The sequence below is a fragment of the Stenella coeruleoalba genome (genome assembly GCF_951394435.1).
Source record: "Stenella coeruleoalba genome assembly, chromosome: 7".
NCBI classification, from domain to species: domain Eukaryota; kingdom Metazoa; phylum Chordata; class Mammalia; order Artiodactyla; family Delphinidae; genus Stenella; species Stenella coeruleoalba.
This window is the reverse complement of record NC_137153.1, coordinates 117,350,025-117,374,940: the sequence shown is the minus strand read 5'-3', so window position 1 is coordinate 117,374,940 and position 24,916 is coordinate 117,350,025. Positions and strand designations below refer to the sequence as shown.

General features: G+C 41.4%; 2 protein-coding genes across 2 annotated transcripts in view; both read right to left on the bottom strand.

Annotated features, from left to right (window-relative positions):
• The window catches only part of ABL1 (ABL proto-oncogene 1, non-receptor tyrosine kinase), a 133,381-nt gene extending 110,867 nt beyond the window's left edge, over positions 1-22,514 (bottom strand). Inside the window, exon 1 of the mRNA XM_079927126.1 lies at positions 22,354-22,514. Coding sequence (XP_079783252.1) covers positions 22,354-22,489 — 136 coding nt within the window. The 5' untranslated portion in view covers positions 22,490-22,514. The remainder of the gene's footprint in view (positions 1-22,353) is intronic.
• Positions 22,515-23,103: 589 nt separating this feature from the next.
• Positions 23,104-23,202, bottom strand: LOC307189240 (uncharacterized protein; the record flags this gene model as incomplete). The annotated part of the gene is made up of 1 exon (XM_079927128.1): positions 23,104-23,202. The coding sequence occupies one exon, from the start codon at positions 23,200-23,202 to the stop codon at positions 23,104-23,106; it is 99 nt and encodes a 32-aa protein (XP_079783254.1).
• Between the last annotated feature and the right edge of the window lie 1,714 nt (positions 23,203-24,916).

Below are 24,916 nucleotides of genomic sequence, written 5' to 3'. Positions count from 1 at the left end.
CCACAGTGGGAAGAGCGGATAGACATGGTCAACCCAACACCATTACTGAAGCATGTCCAGAACCAAAAGCCTTGCCTCCTGCTTATGTAAGAACTACAAGGAACCACCCTGTTTCTGTGAATGTCACTCCCATTTCTGGTCACCAGACTGAAGTTCAGAGAATCATTTTTACCACTTCCCCATCTCTGCCCACTTGACCAGTCCAGTCAATCCCATATCCAAGATGGCTCTTGGTGTCATCTTCCTTTCTTCAGGTTCTCCTTACTTCTACTTAAGTGTCCTCCCTTCCACTTGCAACCTAAACTTACAGATTAATTTTGCTAAATCATGGCTCTGATCTTTTGACAAACTCCTTCAACAAATATTTATTGAACATGTACTATAACTGTTCTAAGTACTGGGGATATTTTCATGACGCTAACATCTATAACTTTCATTGGCCACCAGATACCTCTGGAATCTCTGGCTTGGCGCTCAAGGTCATCACTGAAGTAGACCGAACGTGCCTTTCCATTTTAACCCATGTACTACCCTGAATAACCCAGCCAAGCTATTCCTAACATACTTTGCCCTTTGCCACCTGAAGCTAGCGTCTCTCCCTTACTAGATAATAACCTCCCTGAGACTGTTCCCTAGTGTACTCAACAAAGATACTCAGAGAAGGAAGAGCCCTGAGAAGCCCCACTGTGTTCAAATCCCTCCTTATTGTCGTATCTTGCCTCCTCTTGAATATCCCCAGTGACAGAATAATCATGGTCTTCCAAGGCACCCATTCTATTGCTTGCCTGCTCTCCTAGTCTGAAAGCTCTTTCCACGCTAAGCTCAAACATGTCTTATTTTATGACTGCCATCCACTTCTCCTAATTCTGCTTTCCAAAGCAGTGCAGGGTGAGACCAACTCCCTCTTATATGACCATCCTTTAAATATTTTCAGACAGCTAACACACCTTCCCTTAGTCTCCTCTTCTCCAAGCTCAAAACATCACCTAGGTTCTTTAACTATTCATTATGCATTCATTCATTTAATATTTACTGAACATCCTACGTGATAGGCACTACCACACAATCTCTGCTCTAAAGGCATTTAAGAGGAAGTGACAGGGAGGCAATTATAACACAGTTCGATAAATACCACAGTGATAAGCAAAGAATGCTGTGGGAGCAGAGGAAGTGATACCTCTTTGGAGGGGGCGGATTCTGGTAGGTAGCAAGGAAATGACAAGTAATACGATTTTCTGAGCCATGACCATTTTTAGGTTAAATAACGGGTTCTTCAATTTTCAGAGCCTGAAACTCGGTACTACTTATTTATATTAAACCCCAAATGTCATATTAAAAGGAGCACAATTAGAATAACTTAATAATATAAAGATATGTCATTTACTTTGCATCAGTTCATTTATCCTACTCTGCCATGCCTTTCTGAACCAAGGTTTTAAATTCTCAGATAATGGTTACCAGCGTTCATTTAATTGCCCGTCATAACTCAATAAGAACTCAAGCATCAGAAGCTACTGTGTTGGACTTAATCAAGGACCAAAACACAACTTAGCACAATTTATTACTATAAACCACTGCTTCAAGAGAAGATAAATGGTCAGGACTTCAAATCTAGTCTAAGTGATGATTAAATGTCCCTAAAAGTGATCTACAGCAACATTAAACCAGCGTGAACTGCAGCCTGACAGCAGCAAAAAGATAAGCCCATATCATGCTTGGGATCATGGTGGTGGTGAGGCTTGGTAGAGATTTTTCATTTAAAAAGATAATGTGGTAGAGAATCAGCATGATTTAGATTTTTTATTATTCATTAGAAAGCTATATAACACTTGCCTCTTAAAATAGAACCAAGCATATCAACAACTCAGATAATACTTTATTTAAAAAATTTAAATTAAAGAAATTTAACAGAAGACAGATTAAATGGAATAAAAGAGACTTGGAACGTGTTATGGTACTGGGTACTGGTACACAATGCTGTTAGGCGAGATTCTGCTATAAGACTATAATGTTCTTCTTTCTTTAGCTATGATTCAGTTCACGCTTTTCTTCCTCATACTTATGAAGGCAACAAAAAGACAAAAATTAAAAGGCATGAATTTTTCTTTTCTTTCTTTTTTAAAAAATAAATGTATTTTATTTATTTATTTTTGGCTGCAGTGGGTGTTCGTTGCTGCGTGCGGGCTTTCTCTAGTTGCAGCGAGTGTGGGCTACTCTTCTCTGCAGTGTGCGGGCTTCTCATTGCAGTGGCTTCTCTTGTTGCGGAGCATGGGCTCTAGGCACACGGGCTTCAGTAGTTGTAGCACGTGGGCTCAGTAGTTGTGGCTTGCGGGCTCTAGAGTGCAGGCTCAGCAGTTGTGGCACACAGGCTGAGTTGCTCCGCGGCATGTGGGATCTTCCTGGACCAGGGCTCGAACCCGTGTCCCCTGCACTGGCAAGCAGATTCTTAACCACTGCACCACCAGGGAAGCCCCTTAAGTTTTCATATGGAAAGATGCTCACCATCATTAGCCAGCAGGGGAATGCAAATTAAAACCATAATGAGTACTCAACAAGAATAGCAAAAATAAATAATAATGATAATACCAAGTGCTGGCAAGGATGCCAGGAATTCTGCATGGAAAAGTGCTGGTAGGGATGTAAAATGATAGCCACTCTGCAAAATAGTTTGGAAGTTTCCTATAAAACTAAATAAACTTATCACAAGAGCCAGTAATGTCTATGCCCAGAAATAAACCCATGCACTTATGGTTAATCTACAACAAAGGAGGCAAGTATATACAATGGAGAAAAGACAGTCTCTTCAGTAAGTGGTGCTCAGAAAACTAGACAGCTACATATAAAAGAATAAAATTAGAACATTTTCTCACACGATATACAAAAATAAACTCAAAATGGATTAAAGACCTAGATGTAAGACCAGAAACCATAAAACTCCTGGAAGAAAACATAGGCAGAACACTCTTTGACATAAATTGTAGCTATATTTTGGAGATCTGTTTCCTAAGGCAAAAGAAGCAAACACAAACAAATGGGACCTAATTAAACTTAAGATTTTTTGCATAGCAAAGGAAACCAGTGACAACATGAGAGGACAACCTACAGAATGGGAGAAAATATTTGCAAATGATATGACCAAGGGGTTAATATCCAAAATATATAAACAGCTAATAAAACTCATTATCAAAAAAACAACCCCATTAAAAAATGGAAAGAAAAACTGAATAGACATTTTTCCAAAGAAGATATACAGATGGCCAACAGACACATGAAAAGATGCTCCACATCACTAACCAGCAGGCAAATACAAATCAAAACCACAATGAGACACCACCTCACACCTGTCAGAATGGCTATCACCAAAAGGACCACAATCGACAAATACTGGCAAAGATGTAGAGAAAAGGGAGCTCTTGTACCTTGTTGGTGGGAATGTAAACTGGCCACTATGGAAAACAATATGAAAGTTCCTCAAAAAACTGAAACTAGAATTACCATATAATCTAACAATTCCACTCCTGGGTATATATCCAAAGAAAACAAAAACACTAATTCAAAAAGATACATGCACCACAATGTTCATAGCAGCATTATTTACAATAGCCAAGATATGGAAGCAACCTAAGTGTCTATCAACAGATGAATGGATAAAAAAGGTGTGGTATATATACATACAATGGAATACTACTCAGCCATAAAAAAGAATGAAATTTTGCCATTTTCAAGGACATGGATGGACCTCGAGGGTATTTTCCTTAGTGAAATGTCAGAGAAAGATAAATACTGTATGTTATCACTTATACGTGGAACCTAAAAAATAAAACAAGCGAATGAATACAACAAAACAGAAAAAAAAACAAGAGGGAGGCTGGGGGAGATGTGACTACAAAATAGGAGAAGAAGATGTAACAACGGAAGTGAGAGGTTGGAGGGATTCAAGGAAGGGGTCACAAGTCAAGGAATGCTGGTGGCCTCTAGAAGCTGGAAGAGGAAAGGAAGAGGTTCTTCCCTAGAACCTCTGAAGGAGCAAGGCCCTGCTGACACCATGACTTTGGCCCAGCAATACTAATTTCAGACTTCTAGTTTCCAGAATAGTGGGAAAAGAAATTCCTCTTGTTTTAAGCTACCCAGTTTGTGGTAATTTGTTACAGCATCCATAGGAAACTAAGATGCTAAGTGAAATGAAAGTGTGTATTCCCATAAAAACTGTACACAAAGATTTATAACAACTCTATTCGTAAGCATCAGTAACTGGAAACAACCCAAATGTCCTTCAACAGGTGAATGGATAAACGAACCGTGGTACATCCATACCACAGAATACTACTCAGTAATGAGAAGGGACAAACTATTGTCATATGCGACACTCGGATGCATCTCAAAGGCCTTATGCTCAGTGAAAGAAGCCGGTCTTAAAAGGTTATACACTTCATGGTTCCATTTATATGACATTCTCAGAAAGACAAAATACAGCGACAAGAACAGATCAGTGGTTGCCAGGGGGCAGGGGTGAGGGGAGGGAATGACTGTAAAGGGATCACATGAGAAAGGTTATTGGGGTTATGGAAGTATTTTGCGTCCTGTTGTGACGGGTGGTAGTTACACAAATCTTTAAGTTTTAGTTATAGTCTATTCTATATCTTCCCTGCTTAAATCAGCACTAGCACAGTAACAAAGGAGAATTAAGTAACTTCTGAGCCAGAAGAATTCTCCAAAGACGTTTGCGTCAGCCCACTTTCATTGCACAATTAAATATAAACTTAAGGACTATAAAGTCAAAAAATGCTCCTACAGGGGAAGAGCCTCAAAGAAATTCACCTGTTCCCTTCATCGTATGGGTAGTGAAGATGCTGGCAAAAAATAACATGGCTAAATGGCATAAGAAGGGAGGAGACTGAAAGCAAGGGCCTGGAAGACCAATCTCCAAATGACCGGCACAGAGCGTAAGGTTTACTTTAAATTCCTATAAATTTCTTTAAATTGACAGATTCCCAGAAAGTCACGAGGAGAATTAGCCGTCACAACAACATAAAGAAAAAACACAAATACTCTGGTAGACCAGTAAATTTCTTAGGCTATTCTCCACACAAGAAATCCTTCGGACCAAGGAAAATTAAAAGCTTGCCGGGTTGGTGACCACACACACTTGTAAACCTCAGAACTCACCTCTAGCCAACTAACCACAATATATTACACCAAACTGTGCTTCACGAATCTGTCGTCTACACAGGTTCATAAATAAAACCTATGCAGACTGTGAGAAAAGAGCTGAAAGAATGTGTGCTGAACAAGAAGCAGTAGATTTAAGGATCAGATAACTTTGTCCTGAAGAAACAATAAATTACACGAGGAAAAGAAAAGCAGCCATCTGGCCGGAGGATGCTGCCTCTCGCAGCAAGAACTGCCTGAAGACCCAAACGACATGGAAATCCTCAGGGCAAGTCATGAGAAGCCCGGACTTCATGCAGCAGGGGTGGAAAGATCTCTACAGCTCACATCCTCCAGTCACCGTATAGGAAGTACTTTGAAAAAAAAAAAGTATTTACAGTTTAAGCAGGGGTTTTCTCTAGAATTTTCTTGAGGAGTTGCATTCCAGTGTCATCAATGTGTTCAGATATAACCCACGGGTTTTACAGATAATCCATAATTACCAACACTGTACAACCTTGTCTCAGGCAAACTGCTCATCACGTTATTACTACTAGGGTTTCTTTCTTTTTTTTTTTTTTTTTTGCGGTACGCGGGCCTCTCACTGTTTTGGCCTCTCCCGTTGCGGAGCACAGGCTCCGGAAGCGCAGGCTCAGCGGCCAAGGCTCACGGGCCCAGCCGCTCCGCGGCACGTGGGATCTTCCCGGACCGGGGCACGAACCCGTGTCCCCTGCATCGGCAGGCGGACTCTCAACCACAGCGCCACCAGGGAAGCCCTAGAGTTTATTTCTCAGTCTTTCTCTGGTGTACTCTCTTTTGGCCTGCTCCTTATTACTGACAGGTATATTATTCTAGAATTATAAATAATAATAGCAGCAATAATTAATATTTGTTAGAGGCTAAGTGCCAGGCATTGTTAGATATTTTTTACTTATTATTTCATTTAATTCTCTCATCAACAGCACAATCAAGGTAAGTACTATATTCCCATTTTGCAAATCAGGAACCAGAGACTCCGAGAATTAAAACGACTTGCTGTACTACCAGTTGCTAGCAACGTGCTCAACTAGTATCTACTACGTCAGTCCTGATGCCTGCGGTCACACTGCCGTTAAGTGGTAAACTGGGATTTGAATTCAGATAAAACCATGATTTCAATATCACCCCTGTCTCCGTTGGACTAGGAGATAAACACAGAAGCAGGAAATTGTCAGGGGACAAAATAACTATACATTCTACAGTCTGTACTTGCATTTCTGGGAAGGTTTGGCTTAACATACACTGTCACACTGTCAAGCCTTACTTTTCCAGGTCCAGTTTTATTTATTAATTTGATCTTCAATTTGCTGGGAGCACATTCTACTCTTTTAAAAACAGAATTTAGCCACAACCAAACAAGCAGGAATTTAATAATCAGCCAAACTGGGAGTTTTATGAAATCAAAAATGCTAAATTTCAACACCGATAAACATTTTTCCATATGCACTTCAAAGAACAGAGCTAAGGTCTGTTATCAAGAGTTCAGGCTGAAATCTGAGGGAAAGAACTTTAGAATGAGAAACCTAAATGTGAAAGTCATTTCCCGCTCACTCCGGGAGTTTCCATTTCCTATCATAAGCCAGAGTATGTAGGCAGAAGGAAGGGAGAAACGAGGAGGTTTGATTTTTTTTTTTCCTTCTACCGAAAGCTGCAAATCAAAACAGCAGAGTGCTCTATTAGGTAGGCCAGCAAAAACCACCCACACACTAGACAATTAAAGGTCACAAGGAAGGGTAGTACCCTCTCACCTCCCTACCTTTACTCCTTGCCCACTTGGTCTCCATAAAAGCAAACAGGTGAGAAAATTCAACTCCAAAACTTTAAACACAACTTTGGCAAAAAAAAAAAAAAAAAAAAAAAAATATATATATATATATATATATATATATATATGGTTTGCTTGCTCAAAAAATTTTCAGATGAGTACATAATTTTGGGGACTTCCCTGGTGGTCCAATGGTTAAGACTCTGCACTTCTACTGCAAGGCGCGTGGGTTCAATCGCTGGTCGGGGAACTAAGATCTCACATGCCACATGGCAGAGCAAAAAAAAAAAAAAAAAAAAGAGTACATAAATTTTTACAATAGAAACTGCTGCACTATATAACGGGAACCACCAGAAGTTTTTGAGCTACAAAATGCCAAACAGACTGCAAATTAGCATAAGGGCTCTGACGTTAATCGGTAACTATAATTTGCTTGCTCAAAAAATTTTTAGGGATAAAGGTACGTGATTTTTTACAAAAATAGAGACTGTTGCTCCACACAGTGGGAACCACGAGAGGGTTTTAAGCTACAAAACCCCAAACTTAGATTGTTCTTAGCATAAGGGCTCTGGCATTGTTTGGTAACTGTTAAAAATAATATGCCAAGGGCTCTGCACACTCTAGCACAGAGAAAGCACTCAAAGGGCAGCTACAACAGGTAAGGAATGTATGACAACACCTGGTGTCTAAGATGGGTTATTTAGATGCAACCCATTGTCTGTGAATCAGGGACAGCCTCCAGCTTTCCTAATGCACTTCAGAAGAGATGGAAGTGCTTTTGCTGAAATAGGGCTCAACCTCCGGCCAGCGGAGAAAAGCTTTTAAATGTAGTCACCAGTACTTCTCAGAAGTCTGTCAGGAGAGTGCACTGTATTGGGTTAATAACTGAAAAGCCATGTGTGCATCCCAGCTGACTCACTGCCAAGCGTACATCCTCAAAATGACATCCACTGCAGCTGGAGCACGTAAGTGGTAAAATGTACCAATATTCCTCACAAATGGCCATCCCTTGAGTTCAGCCAAAACCAAAGACAATCAGAGAACACACATGACACTGTAACCTTGGTGGGCCTAGGAATGAGACTCACACCACAACAGAGGACTTAGACTATGGGGCAAATGGCCGAGTTCCTCCCTCTTGTCTGTAAAGCTTTTGATTTCTCCATCGAATCTGAATGAGATCCTTGCCAGTTAGAGTAATCTTGGTTGTAGGTTCTTCCCTTTCATCACTAAATACATCAAGCCACTCCCATCTGGCTTATAGAGTTTCTGCTGAGAAATCAGCTGTTAACCTTATGGGAGTTCCCTTGTATGTTGTTTGTCGTTTTTCCCTTGTTGCTTTTATTAATTTTTCTTTGTCTTTAATTCTTGTCAATTTGGTTACTATGTGTCTCAGCATGTTTCTCCTTGGGTTTATCCTGCCTGGGACTCTCTGCGCTTCCTGGACTTCGGTGGCTATTTCCTTTCCCATGTTAGGGAAGTTTTCGACTATAATCTCCTCAAATATTTTCTTGGGTCCTTTCTCTCTCTCTTCTCCTTCTGGGACCCCTATAATGCAAACGTTGGTGCGTTTAATGTTGTCCCAGAGGTCTCTTAGGCTGTCTTCATTTCTTTTCATTCTTTTTTCTTTATTCTGTTCCGCAGCAGTGAATTCCACCACTCTATCTTCCAGGTCACTTATCCGTTCTTCTGCCTCAGTTATTCTGCTATTGATTCCTTCTAGCGTATTTTTCATTCCAGTTATTGTGTTGTTCATCTCTGTTTGTTCTTTAATTCTTCTAAGTCTTTGTTAACATTTCTTACATCTTCTCGATCTTTGCCTCCATTCTTTTTCCAAGGTCCTGGATCATCTTTACTATCATTATTCTGAATTCTTTTTCTGGAAGGTTGCCTATCTCCACTTCATTTAATTGTTTTTCTGAGGTTTTATCTTGTTCCTTCATCTGGTACATAGTCCTTTGCCTTTTCATTTTGTCTATCTTTCTGTGAATGTGGTTTTCATTTCACAGGCTGCAGGATTGTAGTTCTTCTTGCTTCTGCTGTCTGCCCTCTGATCTGGGTTCCTCTCTCTTGACAACTGGTCTGAAAAGGGCACAGAGTCCCGTGCTCTTGAAGGTCTGGGTCAGATGTACTGCAGCCCCCAGAGCCCCGGTGCTATGCAGTGGCAAGTAGCTGGGCGTCACCAATCCTAACCAACCTACTTGACCCCTTTTCTTAGGCCCTCATCCAATTTCCTTTTTACTACATTTTTCTTACCTCTCTCTTGTTTTTCTCTGTACTGGATTGTAAATGCCTGAGGACAGGTGTGGTCTTGCCCTCTTCTGGGTAAGCCACACTTCTTGGCCAAAACATGCTCTCCAGTGGGTTAACTGGCATCCCTGCTCATGGGTCTGCAACGGCATCTGTGGGCACAGGCAGACCCATGACTAGCACTCACACAGAGCAGAGCAGCCGCCCACTTAGCCTTAGCTTAGGAACTTTGTACCTGAGCACAGAGAAGGAGGCAGTTTCCAGTTCTTTCCAGCCCTGCAATGAAAGGACATCCCAAAGAGCAAGGACATGGCTCTTTGGACTGTGTATTTGTGACCATTCATTACGGGATTCATTATGAATTTACTGATAAGTTCTCCAACAAGCCAATTTAAACAAACACTTCATTTCTATTAAAGAATCGTAAGTTACTGGCCCTTCTGACTCACTATCAACATCATGATTACACATTCTTACAAAGCAATGATGTGAACTTACACAGAAAGTCATACCAGGATTTGATCAACTTATAAAAATCCATCCAATAACTATGACTTCATAAGCTGGAAACACTGTAACCCAAATGCACCCTGAAAACTGCTCTTAGGACACCTACATTTTTCTTACTTTGATCATGTATTACTTTTACTAAGAAATGATTACTTTTCATTTGAATAGGAATTAAAGTAACACTGATCATGCTGACTGAACTTCGAATTACTTTCTGAATCAAATCTTCTTTGAATAATTTACAGAAATGCATGTTTTTTAATAAAAAACAATGTATCTATTTTAAAAATAATACATCTTTCTTATATTTCCTGAAGGCTTTTCTCTATTATGCCCATATCTTAATTAAACTTAAAAAAAAAGCCGTCAAAAAATTTTTTTTCAGGAAACACTACGCATTTAATTTAACTGACAATGACATGGTGGCATGTTCGTGAATTAAACAACACCAAGGAGGGCGCTACTAATTAAACGTCGCATGTCATGGCTCAGCCGAAGTAACACAGGGCTATGCAGGCAGCTTACTGTGAACACATAACAGAGGCAACGCACTTTTCTGTATTTCAAGAGCTCTGTTTTCCCTGCTAGACTGAAAAGGCTCACATATCACCCCCCCCACCCAAAAAAAACCCAACACATTTCTCTGAGGGTAAAAATTTTTCCTTACCTTGTAGCCACTGAACAATATATTTTGTTTTGAATAGTGGGGGTGGAGAGTAATAACTGTTACTATTACTCATAATAGCATGTTTTAACATTTTTATGTTATCGTTCATTCACACAAACCACCAGATCCCAGCAACTACCTCCAATGCGATTCTCAAACAGAAACAAACCTTCCAGACTTGCTAGTAATGATCACTTCTTAATTTCCATTTTTTCGTTGCTGTTAAAAATATCTGAGGGCTTCCCTGGTGGCGCAGTGGTTGAGAGTCCGCCCGCCGATGCAGGGGACGCAGGTTCGTGTCCCGGTCCGGGAGGATCCCACGTGCTGCGGAGCGGCTGGGCCCGTGAGCCATGGCCGCTGAGCCTGCGCGTCCGGAGCCTGTGCTCCGCAACGGGAGGGGCCACAGCAGGGAGAGGCCCGCGTAGGGCAAAAAAAAAAAAAATATATATATATATATATATATATATATATATATATGAAATTGTTGTTGTATTAAATAACTTAATATATTACAAGTAATTGGACTAGTGCCTGAATATAGTACGCACTCATCAAATGTCACCTGTTAGTATTGTTAGCCTCCGGAAGGAAGGGCAATTGAAAGACAAACATTATCATGACATTTCTTTCCCCTCAGGCAATGTTCTGACTATATCTTAGGCTATGAGGTTCTTAGCATTGGGATTTTTTGTTTGTTTGGTTTTCCTCCTAATTGACCGTCATTCCTCAAGAACAGACACTGTTGTGAGGTAGAAGCTGTTTTAACATTTAGGCAAACAGGAGCCAGAAGCATTCTTCAAGGGAGATACCGCAACTGAGCTGAGTCCTTGACCAGTCTTTCCCCCGGGGCACTCAGCACTTACCACTCTCCCCGTGGCTTCCTCGCAGCACAATCTGGAACAAACATAAAAGGTCCTTAAGCCAGAAGTCCTGCGTTCTTCAAAGCGGCCTGGAGTTCAGCACGTTAGCTGGAGATGCCAACTGCAGGACAAGCCAAGCTGTAGGGGCACAGGAGGGCTGGCAGTGGCTGATGCAGTCAGTCCCCGAGAAGTGGCGGCAGCCAGGCCGCACTACCAACCCAGGACTGGGTTTTAAGACAATATAAATAACGCATTATCTTTAACAAAGTGGTGCTATAACATGGCAGTCCAGCAATACACCTCAGGGATATAATTAGTACACTGTGGTAGGGAGAAGTAAGAATATCCTTATAACACAGGGTTTTGCCAATTTTACAAAACATAAAAACAAGTGTGAAAGTAGTATGTAAGTTAAGAGCCTAACACATGTAAAGAATTATAACATCATTTGTCAATGGAATCTGTCATTTTTCTCTCAAAAGACGGAAAGGTGAAATAATTGATCGAGTTAAAATGTATTGCTTTGTCAGCGAGAACACCAGTGGTGCAAGTAATAGTAAGCCCAACACAAAATGACTTAAACTATAAGGAAACATACGACGTCACATAATTCAAAGTCCAGAGGCAAGCTGGCATAGCAGCCCCACGTTGTGCCCACTCCCTCCCCCCACTCCACCCCCAACACCAACCCTGCCCCAAGGCTTTCAGGCTCCAGCCTGAGGCTGGCTGCCCTCTAGGTTTACATTGATGACCAGAAGCAAAGATGGTCCACCCCCAGCTCCAGGGAAGAAAAGGTCTTGCTTTCCATCAGACTGGGTCAACTCAGAATGCTATGATTGTCTTAGACCAGGGGTGCTCAATCCTGACTGCCTGTAAGAATCACCTGGAGAGTTAAAAACAAAAACAATGGGACACTTTGCAGCCCTTACGATCAGAGCGTTCTCTCTATTTCAATAGTCTCTTACCCTCCCTCGCAATAATCTTTTTGAATAAAATCTCTCGTTAATAGAAAAGCAGGCAAAAAACTGATGCTCGGGCACCTCCCCGGGCCAATTAAATCCTCCCCAGGGGTGGAACCTGGACAGAAGTCTTTTTAAAGCTCCTGAGGAGATTTTAATGTACCGCTAGGGCTGAAAACCACCTAATCAGGCCCCCTCCCAGAGGCTGGGATGGGGCTGTTTCTTGTGAGACACACGGGCAGTGACAGATCAGAGGACAGTGGATGCTGTGCAGGCAACCAACCTGGCCCTGCACAGTTCCCTACTTCAGCATTTGCCACATAATGGACCTGGTGAGATGGTTCACAGCAAGATAAATATGTCTGTCCATTAAGCATCTTCAAAATGCTCAAGGTTGCTCATAGGAGAGCTACTAATTAAATCCATAGGAAATCCAAAATACTATCACTTACTTAAAAGTCCCAAAACTTGGTAACACTCTCTCAGCTAGGCTCTGGGGATATAATCACTCTTGTGCATTACTAGTGAAGGGAATGTAGCCATCAACACAGTATCCATATTAATATCTATCTATCTGCTACTACTATCTACTAAGTAATATCTAGCTATTAATAAAAATTACAAATGCATTTACCCTTTAGCCCAGTACTCCCATTTTTAGGAATCTCTCCCACAGCTATACCTGCACAAGGATAAAATGACAGGTATAAGGTTATTCTTGCAGCTTTGTCCGTAATAGCTAAAGACAGGAAACAACGCAAATATCCAGAAACAGAGGACTAGTTGAAAAACCAATGGTACTTCCAAGACAGTGGGATACAACAGAAGCCAACGGAAAGGATGAAGATATCTATATTCCAATATGGAGAGATCCTAAGGATACATTAAGTGAAAAAGTTTAAAGTGCAGAACAGTACATACTGCATGCTACCGTCTGTTTAATAAATATATATTTGCTCACATTTGCGAAAGAAACACTGGAAGGCTAAGAGAAACTAATACAACTGGCTTCCCAAAGGGAGTAGCGGAATAAAGAGGATAGAGGACTGGGATAGAAGCAAGCTTCTCAGAACAGACATTTGTAATATAGTTTTATAGTTTAAATATATGTAATGTAGTTTTGTAGTTAAATCAGAAATTGTATTGTCTATTTGAAATTATTAAAAATTTTAAAATAAAATTTAAAACTGTCACAAAGCACGGAAAATTTACAGGTTTCTAAAATTATGAATAAAATTTAATTTATTAAAGCATAAATTGTAAGTTATAAATGCCTAAATAAGGTATTTTGTTACGTACTACCATCCCCAAACACCCAACTACCAAAAGGTAAGAATATTCAATATAGTGTCAAAAACATATTCCACAAAACAGTAAAAAAATAAACTTCTTGATTAGATGCATTCGAAATCTAAACACCCCCCGCCCCATTTCAACGTCGTGAAGATTTTCAAAAGGCATTAGTCCATCTTCAAAAAAGTAATGTTTTTGACAGAAAAAATACTCAAGCTATCAAAAAACACTTGATTTCAACCCCAGCTCTATAATGAATCAGCAATAGAATCCTAAAAACACTACTTCACCACCCTGAACCTCAGTTTTCTCTACTGAAAAAGAGGAATAACATCTATCCTATCCACATTATAGATTTCCCCCAAAAAAGTATATGAAAGTGCTTTTAAAATATTTAGATCTTTACACATCCATAAGAAACACCCTCTGTAATTCAGGATTCTACAGAATCACCAATAAAACCATGAATTACTTAATGATACTGCAGAAGCAGAAAGTACATAAGTTAACGTTGAATCTACACAATACCAGGGCAAATTCAGGAGTTGTTTGTTTTGACCAAATTCTTAATACTGGAATGGCTGCCTTTCTTTCTTTCTCATAAAAGTGAAAATGCCAAGAAAAAAAATCTATTTAAGTGAAGGTTCCAATTAAGTTTAGGTATTACTATAAATTCAGCCCAATACTCCTGTACTATACTGTATTTCCAGATTCAGTTAGTGGCCACAAGCAGTCCTTGGCATAAAAAGATAAGAACCTAGGTGAAAGGTACTGTTGGCTCCAGCAGGGTCTCCCCACCACTTAACCACCAAGATCAAATTGAACAAGTACCCCCTTACTTCAGCCTGTTTATTGGACCTATCCCACACTGTTGATTCAAAGGCAATAACCACTTTCCCAAGCAGATGGCCAATGGTGGTCCTCAGGATTGTAAACTAGACAGTCTTTTGTTGGCTAGCTACCTTGTCCCCTTGTTCTGGGGTAGTCTGCTGTCCTACCCCAGACTGACACAGTTCATGATACAGAGGGGGCATTGAGAAAATCACTTAACTAGATTCAATTCCATATTTACTGAGCATCTAGCCTGTAAAAAATATAGTGCTTGACCCATGAAGATGTATGAACTTGGTCTCTACCATCAAGGAACCAAGTACGAAGTATCAAAGAAAATCTGAAAGAAAATTTTTAATTTAAAAGAATTTTAGGACTTCCCTGGTGGGGCAGTGGTTAAGAATCTGCCTGCCACTGCAGGGGACATGGGTTCGATCCCTGGTCCAGGAAGATCCCACATGCCACAGAGCAACTAAGCCCGTGCGCCACAACTACTGAGCCTGCACTCTAGAGCCCATGAGCCACAACTACTGAAGCCCATGCACCACAACGAAGAGTGGCCCCCGCTCGCCACAACTAGAGGAAGCCTGCGCACAGCAATGAACACCCAATGCAGACAAAAAAAGAAAAAAAAAGAATGCCCCCTAGAGTAAGGGCCATGCTTCTGGACTAAGGATAAGTCCAAAATAGACTCAATCTAACAAAACACAAACCAAACTTCAGGGTCAAAAGAGTATGTCAGTAACTTAACTTCCTGTCAGAACAAAACGAAAACCTCTCTAACGTAAGACAAGATCCAAAAATCTCTACAATGTAACATCCACATGTCTGACATATAATAAAAAATGATTAAACATGCAAAGAAGCAGGGAAATGTGATTCATAATGTAAGGAAAAAGCAATCAATAAAAATAGACCCCAAGATGACCCAGATATTTAAATTAACAGACAGATCTTTATCATAAATACCTTCAAGATTTGGAGGAAAAGATGGACCTAATGAGTGAAAACGTGGTGAATCTCAATAGAAAAATGCAAACTATAAAAAAGAACTAAATGAAAATTTCACAATTTAAAATGACAATATCTAAAATGAAAATTTTAAAGAAACTTAAGACTGGAAACTGCAGAAGAGTTAGTGAACTTGAACACAGATCAATAGAAAGTATCCCAACTGAAAAGCAGAAAAAGAAAACTAAGTTTTGGTTACGTAACAGAGCTTCAAAATACATGAAACAAAAACTAACAGAATACTTATAGTTATATTTTCATTCTCAATATTGCTCGTGTATGCCTTTTCTTTTTCTTCATCAATCTTGCTAGACGTTCGCCTAATTTACAAATTTCTTTCAAAGTCAGCTTTTGGTATTTTTATCATTTCCATTTCTTAATTTCTGGGTTTTTTTGGCTGTGTCAGGTCTTCATTGCTGCACACGTGCTTTCTCTAGTTGTGGAGAGTGGGGGCTACTCTTCATTGTGGTGCGGGGGCTTCTCATTGTGGTGGCCTCTCTTGTTGCGGAGCACGGGCTCTAGGTGCGCGGGCTTCAGTAGCTGTGGCATGTGGGCTCAGTAGTTGTGGCGCACGGGCTTAGTTGCTCCATGGCATGTGGGATCTTCCCAGACCAGGGCTTGAACCTGTGTCCCCTGCGTTGACGGGCAGATTCTTAACCACTGTACCACCAGGGAAGTCCCTTAATTTCTGTTTTTATTTTTACCATTCTCTTCCTTCTGTGTACTGTGGGATTACTTTGTTTTTCTAGCTTCTTTAGTTAATTGCTTAGCCCCCCTCCTTCCCCCACCCCTGCCATCTTTGTTTTCTAACAAACACTTTAAAAGCTAAAAAAATGTTAAGATAGAATTAAAAGCAAAGAAAACCCAAAATCTATCATCACAGCTGTGATTTTTAACACCCCTGCTCAGTAACAAAAGAGACCAAAAAGAAACTTAGCAAAAGTACAGATAAAAAAGTATACAAAAAATAACTAAGGCTGTAGAAGATTTTAAACAGCACTGTCAACCAACTTGATCTAATTCACATTTATAGAAAATTACAACCAACAACTGCAGAACACATATTTGTTTCAAGTACAAATGGAACATTCAGTAAGACAGGTCATAGGCTGGGCCATAAAATTAATCTCAGTAAATGTCAAAAAACTGAAATTTTACAGAGGATGTTCTCTGACCACATGGAATTAAGTTAGAAATCAGTAAGATATCTAGACTCTCCCAAATATCTGGGAAATAAACACTCCAAAAACAACACATCAAAATTTGTGTTCAAGAAGGAGGTGGGACCCAAGCAGAGTTTTGAAAGGTAGGTGGGTTTTGAACCCACAGAAGAGTGATGTCAGGGGCGCAACCACCAAAAAGGCAAGGAGTCAGGGAACTGCAGAATACGCACACAGAAGACCTTAAGGGAGTGCTTCTTTTTACTGATACTCATCATCTAAGTAGCAATTTTAATCTTTTTACCCCGTAGACCCAGATAATATGCCTGACATACTCCTATGGGTATAATTCCTAACTCAATCATGTTAACTCATCCTTTTCCTCCCACTCATAAAGTGTATCTCTTTGCAACACACTTCACAACACACCAGTGGTTATCACATGGAGATCTGAAGCACAGATCTTAACCAATACAAAATGATTTCTTGTTTTCTCCAATTTCTATTATTTTCTTTAACAGGATGTTTCATTTAAATAAGGTAAAAACTCTTTTCGTTAAACCATCTTTGATCATGCTCCGTTACTTATCCCATGACTGAAATTTCTGTATTCTTCTATATTATAAGCATATTTCTTAAAGTGGCAATAAGATTTCATGAAAAACAAGAAAGCCATACAAAATGTATTAGACTATGGAAAATAACAGGATGCCTTAAAAAAAAATGTACAAACATAAAATTTTGCATTTTCTTAGTTCGTGTACCACAACCCAATACCTAATAAATACAGGGATACAATCTTTCCAAACAACCTCTTTTTAAGGATCTGACTGAACTTTAATACCTATAAGACTCAATAGTTGTATGTTCTCCCACCTCCTGATGTGTTTGAATGCTTAGTATAATTTAACAGTGATGAGAATTACAGTGTTGATCTATCAAGTTCCTATTCGATTACCTTGAATAAACTTTTATTTGAAAAGAGTAGTTTTAAATCGAGAGTAAACAATTTCTTAAAATCATTTTTCAGTTAAGGTCATAGCAAAACATCTGATATAAACAAATTAAATAAGTAATACCTTGAAGGACATAGATGTACTAAGTTAAAATTAGAAAATCCAGAAATAATTTATAGAGGAAAAAAAAGCTTCAATTTTTTAAAGCATTAACTAGAAAAGAATTACAAAACTTTAAAAATTGAAATGGTTTTATATTAAAAATATTCACTACCAAGAAAAATAGGAAAAATTGTGTGCAATTTTTTTTAACTCTGAAACTTTCTGATTTAGGGGGAAAAAAATCCACAGAGATATAGGATTTAAAAATCATTCCCACGCAAAATTTGAATGTCGTCCCCCCCCCGCAAAAAAAAAAAGATTCAAACTAATCCTATATAAAAATGTAAAGTCTTAATATCATAAACTACTGAATAGCACCTTACTTATATGAAAGACACATACATGGAGATTTCCCTTGGGGATGTCATCCATTCTCCTAGCTTTAAATACCATCTAGAACCTGGTGACTCCCAGGTTCTCTCACCAACCTGGATTGCTTCCCTGAATTCAGACTTGTAGACTCAACTGTGTATCTGTCACATCCACCTGGATGCGTAACAGGCACTTCAGCTCCAGATCTTCATCCCCCAACCCATTTCCCCAAACCCCGCTCCTCTAGTTTACATTTCAGTAAAAGGCAACGCCATTTTTCCAGTTATTCAGTCCAAAAACCCTCGACTTCCCTCACACCCCACGTCTCATATCGAACATAAGAGAAAACCTAGTCTGCCGTGCCTTCAGATATTCCCAGAATCTGACCCCTCCACCACCGCCACACCCTGCGCCAAGCCTTCACCATTGTCCTCTAGGGTAGTGCCATCAACAGCCAAGTGGAATCCCTCCTTCCTCCTTTGCTTTCCTTCAGAACGCAGCAGCCAGAGAGATTTTATTAAAGCGTAAATCAGGCCCTGTTACTCCTCCCTCAAAATTCTCCCAACACCACGAGTAAAAGTCAAAATTCTTGAGATGGACAACAAGGCCACATTCTTCTGCAGCCGCCTGCCCCCACCGCCCATCTCATCCCCTCCAACTCTCCTTCTGCCCTCTCTGCTCCAGCTACTCTAGGCTTCTCCGTGATCCGTGAGCCTGCTATGCACGCTCTGCCTAGGGCCCTGTGTGCCCTGACTCCCCTCTGCCTGAAAGCCATTATTTCCATGGCTTGCTCCCTCACCTCCCTCCTCAGGTCTTTATTCAAACGCCACCTTCTCAGTGGGGCCTCTCTAGCCACCCTAATGAAAATCACCCCCCTCCAATAGTCCCTGCTCCCCTTCCTATGTTACTCTTCTCCTCAGCACCTACCACCACCTAATATACTCTATATTTTACTTATTTAGCTTATTTATGGTCTGTCTCCACCCACTAGGATGTAAGTTTAAGGAAGGCAGGGAAGTGTTTTTATTCACCAATGTATCACCAATGACTAAAACACTACCTGGAACATAATGTGAGCTCAATAAATATTTGCTGAAGAAAGAAGGACACACTAAGGTGAACAGATTTACTAGTGAATGCTTTCAGTCCTGCTTTACCAGCTTTCATAAAAGTGAATTTTCTTAGTCAAGACACCGAAATTTGGAAGGAACATATGGTCCCTGAAATAATATCATGGTTTCCTTTTTTTTCCCCTGTACATATGACCAGCCCTTTGACCCTGAAAGATCCCAGCAAAAAGCTGCCATCTGCCCACTCCTTTCAGATTCATCACCACCACGCAACATTATTCTTGGCTTCCAGATCCATGTCTGGTTCAACGTTGCATGTTATGGCTGCAAGTTTTTTAATCCAATCTATATGGATGTTAACCAACTCTAGAAAGATCAGCCTGTGAGAGATCAAGAACCATTTGTTCCCCTAGAAAAAGTATACCCGAAGTCCAAAGAAATTGATTTGTCTTCAGTAAAACATGATCTAGGCAACTTCTTTCATTAAAAGGTGCTATAAAGAAGTGATTATTTGGTTGGGCTCCCATCGATTTGGTTTTTAAACCCTCATAATTTGGGTATTACAAAATAAAACAAATTTGCTGTAAAAGGTCTGGAATATCACAAACGCAAAGTAAAAAGTGAAAGTTTTCTGCTGTTCCGCCTAAATCCCAATTCCCTAGAGATTAACAACTATGTCAGTCTAAATCCTTCCACACTTTCTTCTGTGCATGTACAAATAAATAGTTAATTTTTGTTTTACAAAAATAGGGCCATACCATGCAGACTGATCCCCAAATCGCTTTTTTCCACTTACCATTATGTGGACATCTTTCAGTGGTGGTACTTTACAGTATGCTGGCAATAAATATCCTTATATGACTTTCCGGGCTTTTTTGTTCTTTTTTTGCGCACACCCTTATATGACTTCTTGATAGACTTTCTGTAGCAGCAGTTCTAAAACTTTTTTTATCTCGTGACCACTTTACTCTCTTGAAAATTATATAGGACCCCAAAGTGCTTTTGTTTATATAGGTTATCTCATCAATATCTACCACAGTATAAATTTAAACTGAACAAGTTAAATCATTTATTCATTTGTTCACCTAAAAATAAACAGTTTATTATCACTGGAAAATAACTTGTTTTCCCCTGTTTATAAATAATTGTAGGTATTGTTCTTTGAAGCTACACCAAACTCGCTAAGTGGTAGTTTCTTAAAGATTAGTTTTGAGTAGAATCTAAAACGCTATCAATTAATTTTTGTATTCTGTTACATTAAAATCCAGTGGTCCATCTTGCACCTTGAATGAATCTTTTGTACCTGTGCCTGATTTTATAACATCATGTGTTGATCATTTAGAAAATATCAGTTCACTGAATTATGCAGATTTTCCAAATAATACATTCCATTATAAGATATCAAAATAGCACATTTGTAAATATTACCACCAATCTCTACATCACAGTAGCAGATACAAGTTTTCCAAAATCCTAATTTTCACTGGAAAGCAAGCAAAAATTTTATCATTGACAAGAGACACTACCAGTTGTCTTCCCTGAAAGACTCTGTTATACATTTTTTAATCTGAATAACCATAGTTTGTTGGTAAAAATGGTAGTCCATGAAAAAAGCGGCAAGTTCAGCTCGCAACTAACCACTGCCCAAGCACTCTTCCTAGAGACAACCGGCACACAAAATTACTTCCCCGTTCATCCACAGAAGATTAACAAGATATAAACACAAGAGTCAAGAGTTAGTAAAATTAATCATTTTTGCTGCTTCACCAGGAACATTCTTAAGTGAAAACCAAAAAAAATTTTTTTTTTTTTTTACTATGCGTGCACGGCATGAAGAATACAACGCCTACTACAGTTAGTCGCCACAGCCTCGATTCATGCTTAGGAGCCTGCATTACTTTTGCACCAATAGAGCAAAGAGTGCAAATAACGTCTTGTCTTAGTATTGTGTTAATACGAAAAGTTTTAACCTCTGGACCCCCCGGAGGGGTTTAAGGCACATGTAAGGCACTACAGTGTTCTATACCAGGATAGTTTCCTAGAAGTGAGATTACTGGGTCACTGGTATGTACATTTTAAATTCTGATAAGTTTGGCCAAAGCTCTCCAAAAACTCTGTACCAATTTTCACTAAGGCTGCATGATCATCACTATTTAAAAATGTAAACAATTCACTTTATAAATCCTGAATTTGGGAAGCGCCGTAACACATTACTATATTTGCCTGTCTAAAACCAAGGCTAAAATATAACTAATGTTTCAAGGCAAAGTAAAATCCAAGTACTCAGGTTATTTAGATGACGATTTCCGTTAAGAAAATCAACCTCAACTGTCAAATGCAAGTTCACTGAACAGAGAACTTCGTTCGTTGTAGTCACCCACTGTTAAGGGTATTTGTGATTGAATTTCAAAGTATATGCTACTTGCACACGTCCTACGTTTGCTTATAGGGTGGGTGGGCTCAGTTGATATTTTAATATAAAGTACACAGTCTGAAAAACATCAGGCTGTGACAGTACAAACAGGACCCTAATTAATTGGTGCATGGCTGTCCCCTGTCCCAGACATCAGTCTAAGCTGACCCTTAGCTTTAAAACTTCACGCAAAATTACTGGACGTGACCAGTATATGTACTGTCAGCACTCAAATGCCAGTGACGTTCATAAAAATGTCAAAGACAACCTTTCTTGTCCCAAATGTCGTATGAAACAGGGAGAGAGGAGGAAAAAGCCCCATCCGTGGCAAAGGAATACTCCTGGTGTGAGGTGAAACAACTAGAAGCTGGGGATCCTCAACTCACAAGGAATGCTGCCTCCGCCGCCTCGACTGTTCCCACATAGCTCCAAAGTGAGTATTTGCAAGTTCTACTTATAATTGAAAAGGTCAAGAATATTCGTGTCAACTAGGACCTGTGGTTTTTAACTTTGAGGGGAGCATGGGAAACTTCGAGGATATGGGAAAAGCTCCCTGTAGATAAAGTAGTAAAATCCACGCACCGCAGGGGAAGGAAGACCCCATGCGTTAGATCAGAGCAGAATCGTGGACTATGGGTCCTGAGAAACCACTTAAACCCAACCTCCTCAGGAAGGTGGAATAGTAAAATGGCTTGTCCAAGGTCAACAGTGAGTTAGAAGGGGAATCAGGCAAGAAATAAGCAACTCAGAGATTTTGAATAAAGCCATCCAGTGTCACCAAGTAACTTTTTCTTATACAAAGAAAGTTCCACCAGAAACTAAGAGATAACTACAGAAACAAAAGTTTTAAGTAAAACTGGAGAGAACTGACACAAGTGCTGTGGTTCAAAAGTTCCTTAGGCATTCCCGAAGCTGAAAACAGGACCAGAAGCTTGAAAAGCACTCACCATGTTCCACAAAAACATTGCAGTGTGGACCCCCATGCCTCGATGATTCTTTCTTGCCTGCTCCTTTGATAAAGTGCAGGGCAGGCAAACTTGGCCTTCTCTGGTCCCCAAGAACTTTTCCAGGCTGCTGCCCCATAAAGTAACGATAGGCACCCCTTTCCAGAAGAGGGTTCAAGATCTTTCAGAATGATCAGGGAGCTTAGAAGGAAAACGATCTATATGTGGGATTTCACATTCACCGTATCTCCACAAGTCAGTAATTGAGGTCAATCACAAGACATCTTCCATTGTGAAAGGAAGCGAAGATTTTAGGTTGACATGTGTAAACAGAGGAGTTCAGATTATATTCGCAGTTTATCAATTCGAAGTAATGTAATTGCGATGTGATCCCAAAGTTTCTTGATTTTAAGTGTCTTTTACTGGCTGAGTTAAGTTTCTTCCCTTTCAAGCAGAAAAACCTAAACAGAAATATTCACAGGGTATGCTGTACAAGGGTCAGTAAGGCTAAAGTCATGTCGATTTCCACACATCAGGGAAACGTGGATCGTGTTTGAAGGCTCCTCCAGAACTTTTCCTGGGGAAGTCACCCAACCCCTATCTTGGTGTCTTCATCTTCCGACAAACTTCCTGCTGCCCTAGCTGCCGCTCCTGCTTCTCTACCCTGCTCTCCGGAAAAGGACACGGGTCACCCCGACTTCAGCGAGAGCTGGCCCTCCACTCAGACGAGAAGGAATGCATTGCCAGCAACTTTTAAGTCCGCTTTTTAAAAGGCCTGTGAAACCAGTCCAAGCTTTTCCTTTGCATTAAAGTTTTTGGCTGGGCTGAGACTAAGGGGGCCGTAGGTGACATTGGAAGAAGTCAGGGCATTAGAGGCTCACGGGAGCAACCTGGGGGGAAGGGGAGGCCCCTTGACAGCAGGGATAGGATTTGAATGGGGGGCTCCGAGGCCAAACCTGGGGCCGGGAGTCGGAGCAAGGAGCGGCTCGGGGGCAAGAGAGAGGCTGCCGGGGCGAGGCACGGGTGGCTTACTCCGGGGGCGACGCTCCTCCACGCCTCAGGAAACGGGGTGTCCCAGGTCTGGGGAAAGAGACCACCCCGAGGGTCCCAGAGCCCGGGCGGGGCTGTAAGGGACGAAGGACTCTCGCGGCCCCGAAGGCGGGTCGCGGGCAGAGGGGGAGAGGAGGCCCGGCCGCCTCAGCTGCTCCGAGCCTGGGGGTCTCTGCCCGAAACACCCCCTCCCCCGGCCCCGGACGTTGCTTCGGCCACCGCCGCCAGGCAGTCACATCCCCCGGGCTCCGTCGCAGGACCCGACCTCCCCCCGCAGGTAGGGGCCGTGGACAACGGAAGGGCTCCTCAGCCGCAGGACCCGGGAACCGGCTCCGGCTCCAGCGCTGTTCAGGGACGGTCACCGACCCCCGCGGCCGCCATGATGGATTACGAGCCGCTCACAACGAGGCCAGGCCCCGCCTCTGGCCCCGCCCCCGGTGACGTCCGGTGCGCGCCGCGAGGTGACCGGGACCCTCCCGGCGCCGCTTTCTGGGACGCCGCCGCACCTTTTGGCTCTAGTCTCCCTGCCCGCCGGAGCCCAGCCCCGCACGACCTGTTAAATGTGGTTTTTCCGAGCGCAAGGTGAGTGGTAAGGAAGCTCCCGCCTCCCCTGTACTGCCATTGGTCTCCGAAAATCCGGGTCAGATCACTCTCCTGCATCCCATTGGCCGGTAGGGACAGTACGGCTAGAGCCCCCAGCCAACCACTTTTGGCGTAGCCCGCAGGGCGTGCTGGGAGTTGTGGTCCTGCGGCGCCAGCCCCTGTCAGCGCTCGCCGGGGACTTGCCTTCTACTCCCAGCTCCTGAGCTTCGGTCCGCCCTCCTGGGAGCCGGTGGACTCTATCCGGCCGCGCGTAGGGCTGGCCGATGGCTCCCCTGAGCGGGTAGTTAAGACCGGCGAGGAACCAAAGCAAGGGGAAATCTGCGGATTGGATTTCCCCAGAACTGGAGTTGGATTACTTCCTTGAGCCTCTTTAGGAGAGAAAATTTAGCTCGCTCCTGGAAACTGAGGTATTTGGTGACTTCACCGCCCCCCCCTCACCCCCAGCTTCCACCTTTACTCCAAGAAGCATAAATATTAGAACTAGCGAAAAATAGACAACTGGAAAGCGTCCGACATTCTGCTAACGAATTCTTTCTTTGGAGTATCAGGAAGCTCACCCATTAAAGAAACAGCATTTAAGAACCTTTCGGAGGCAAAACCAAACACAATCTTAGATGTCTGGGTGAGAAGGAACCTTTGAGATTAATCTCAAACTCATACAGTGAGTTATATTAACTTCTGGGGGCGGAGGAAAGATTAAACAATCTCATTTCAGAGGTGTACACATATTTACATGAAAACATGTTAGCCGAGATCGTTGAGTAGGCCTACAGAGCTAGCCGATGACCCGGACACACCAAACCCACACCTGCCATAACCCATTTTATGCAACTAAAATGCACCCTTGTCCCCAGTTCTTCACTCCATGTCTCCCCAGAGCAGTGCACCTACCTTCCCCGGATATACCCATTTC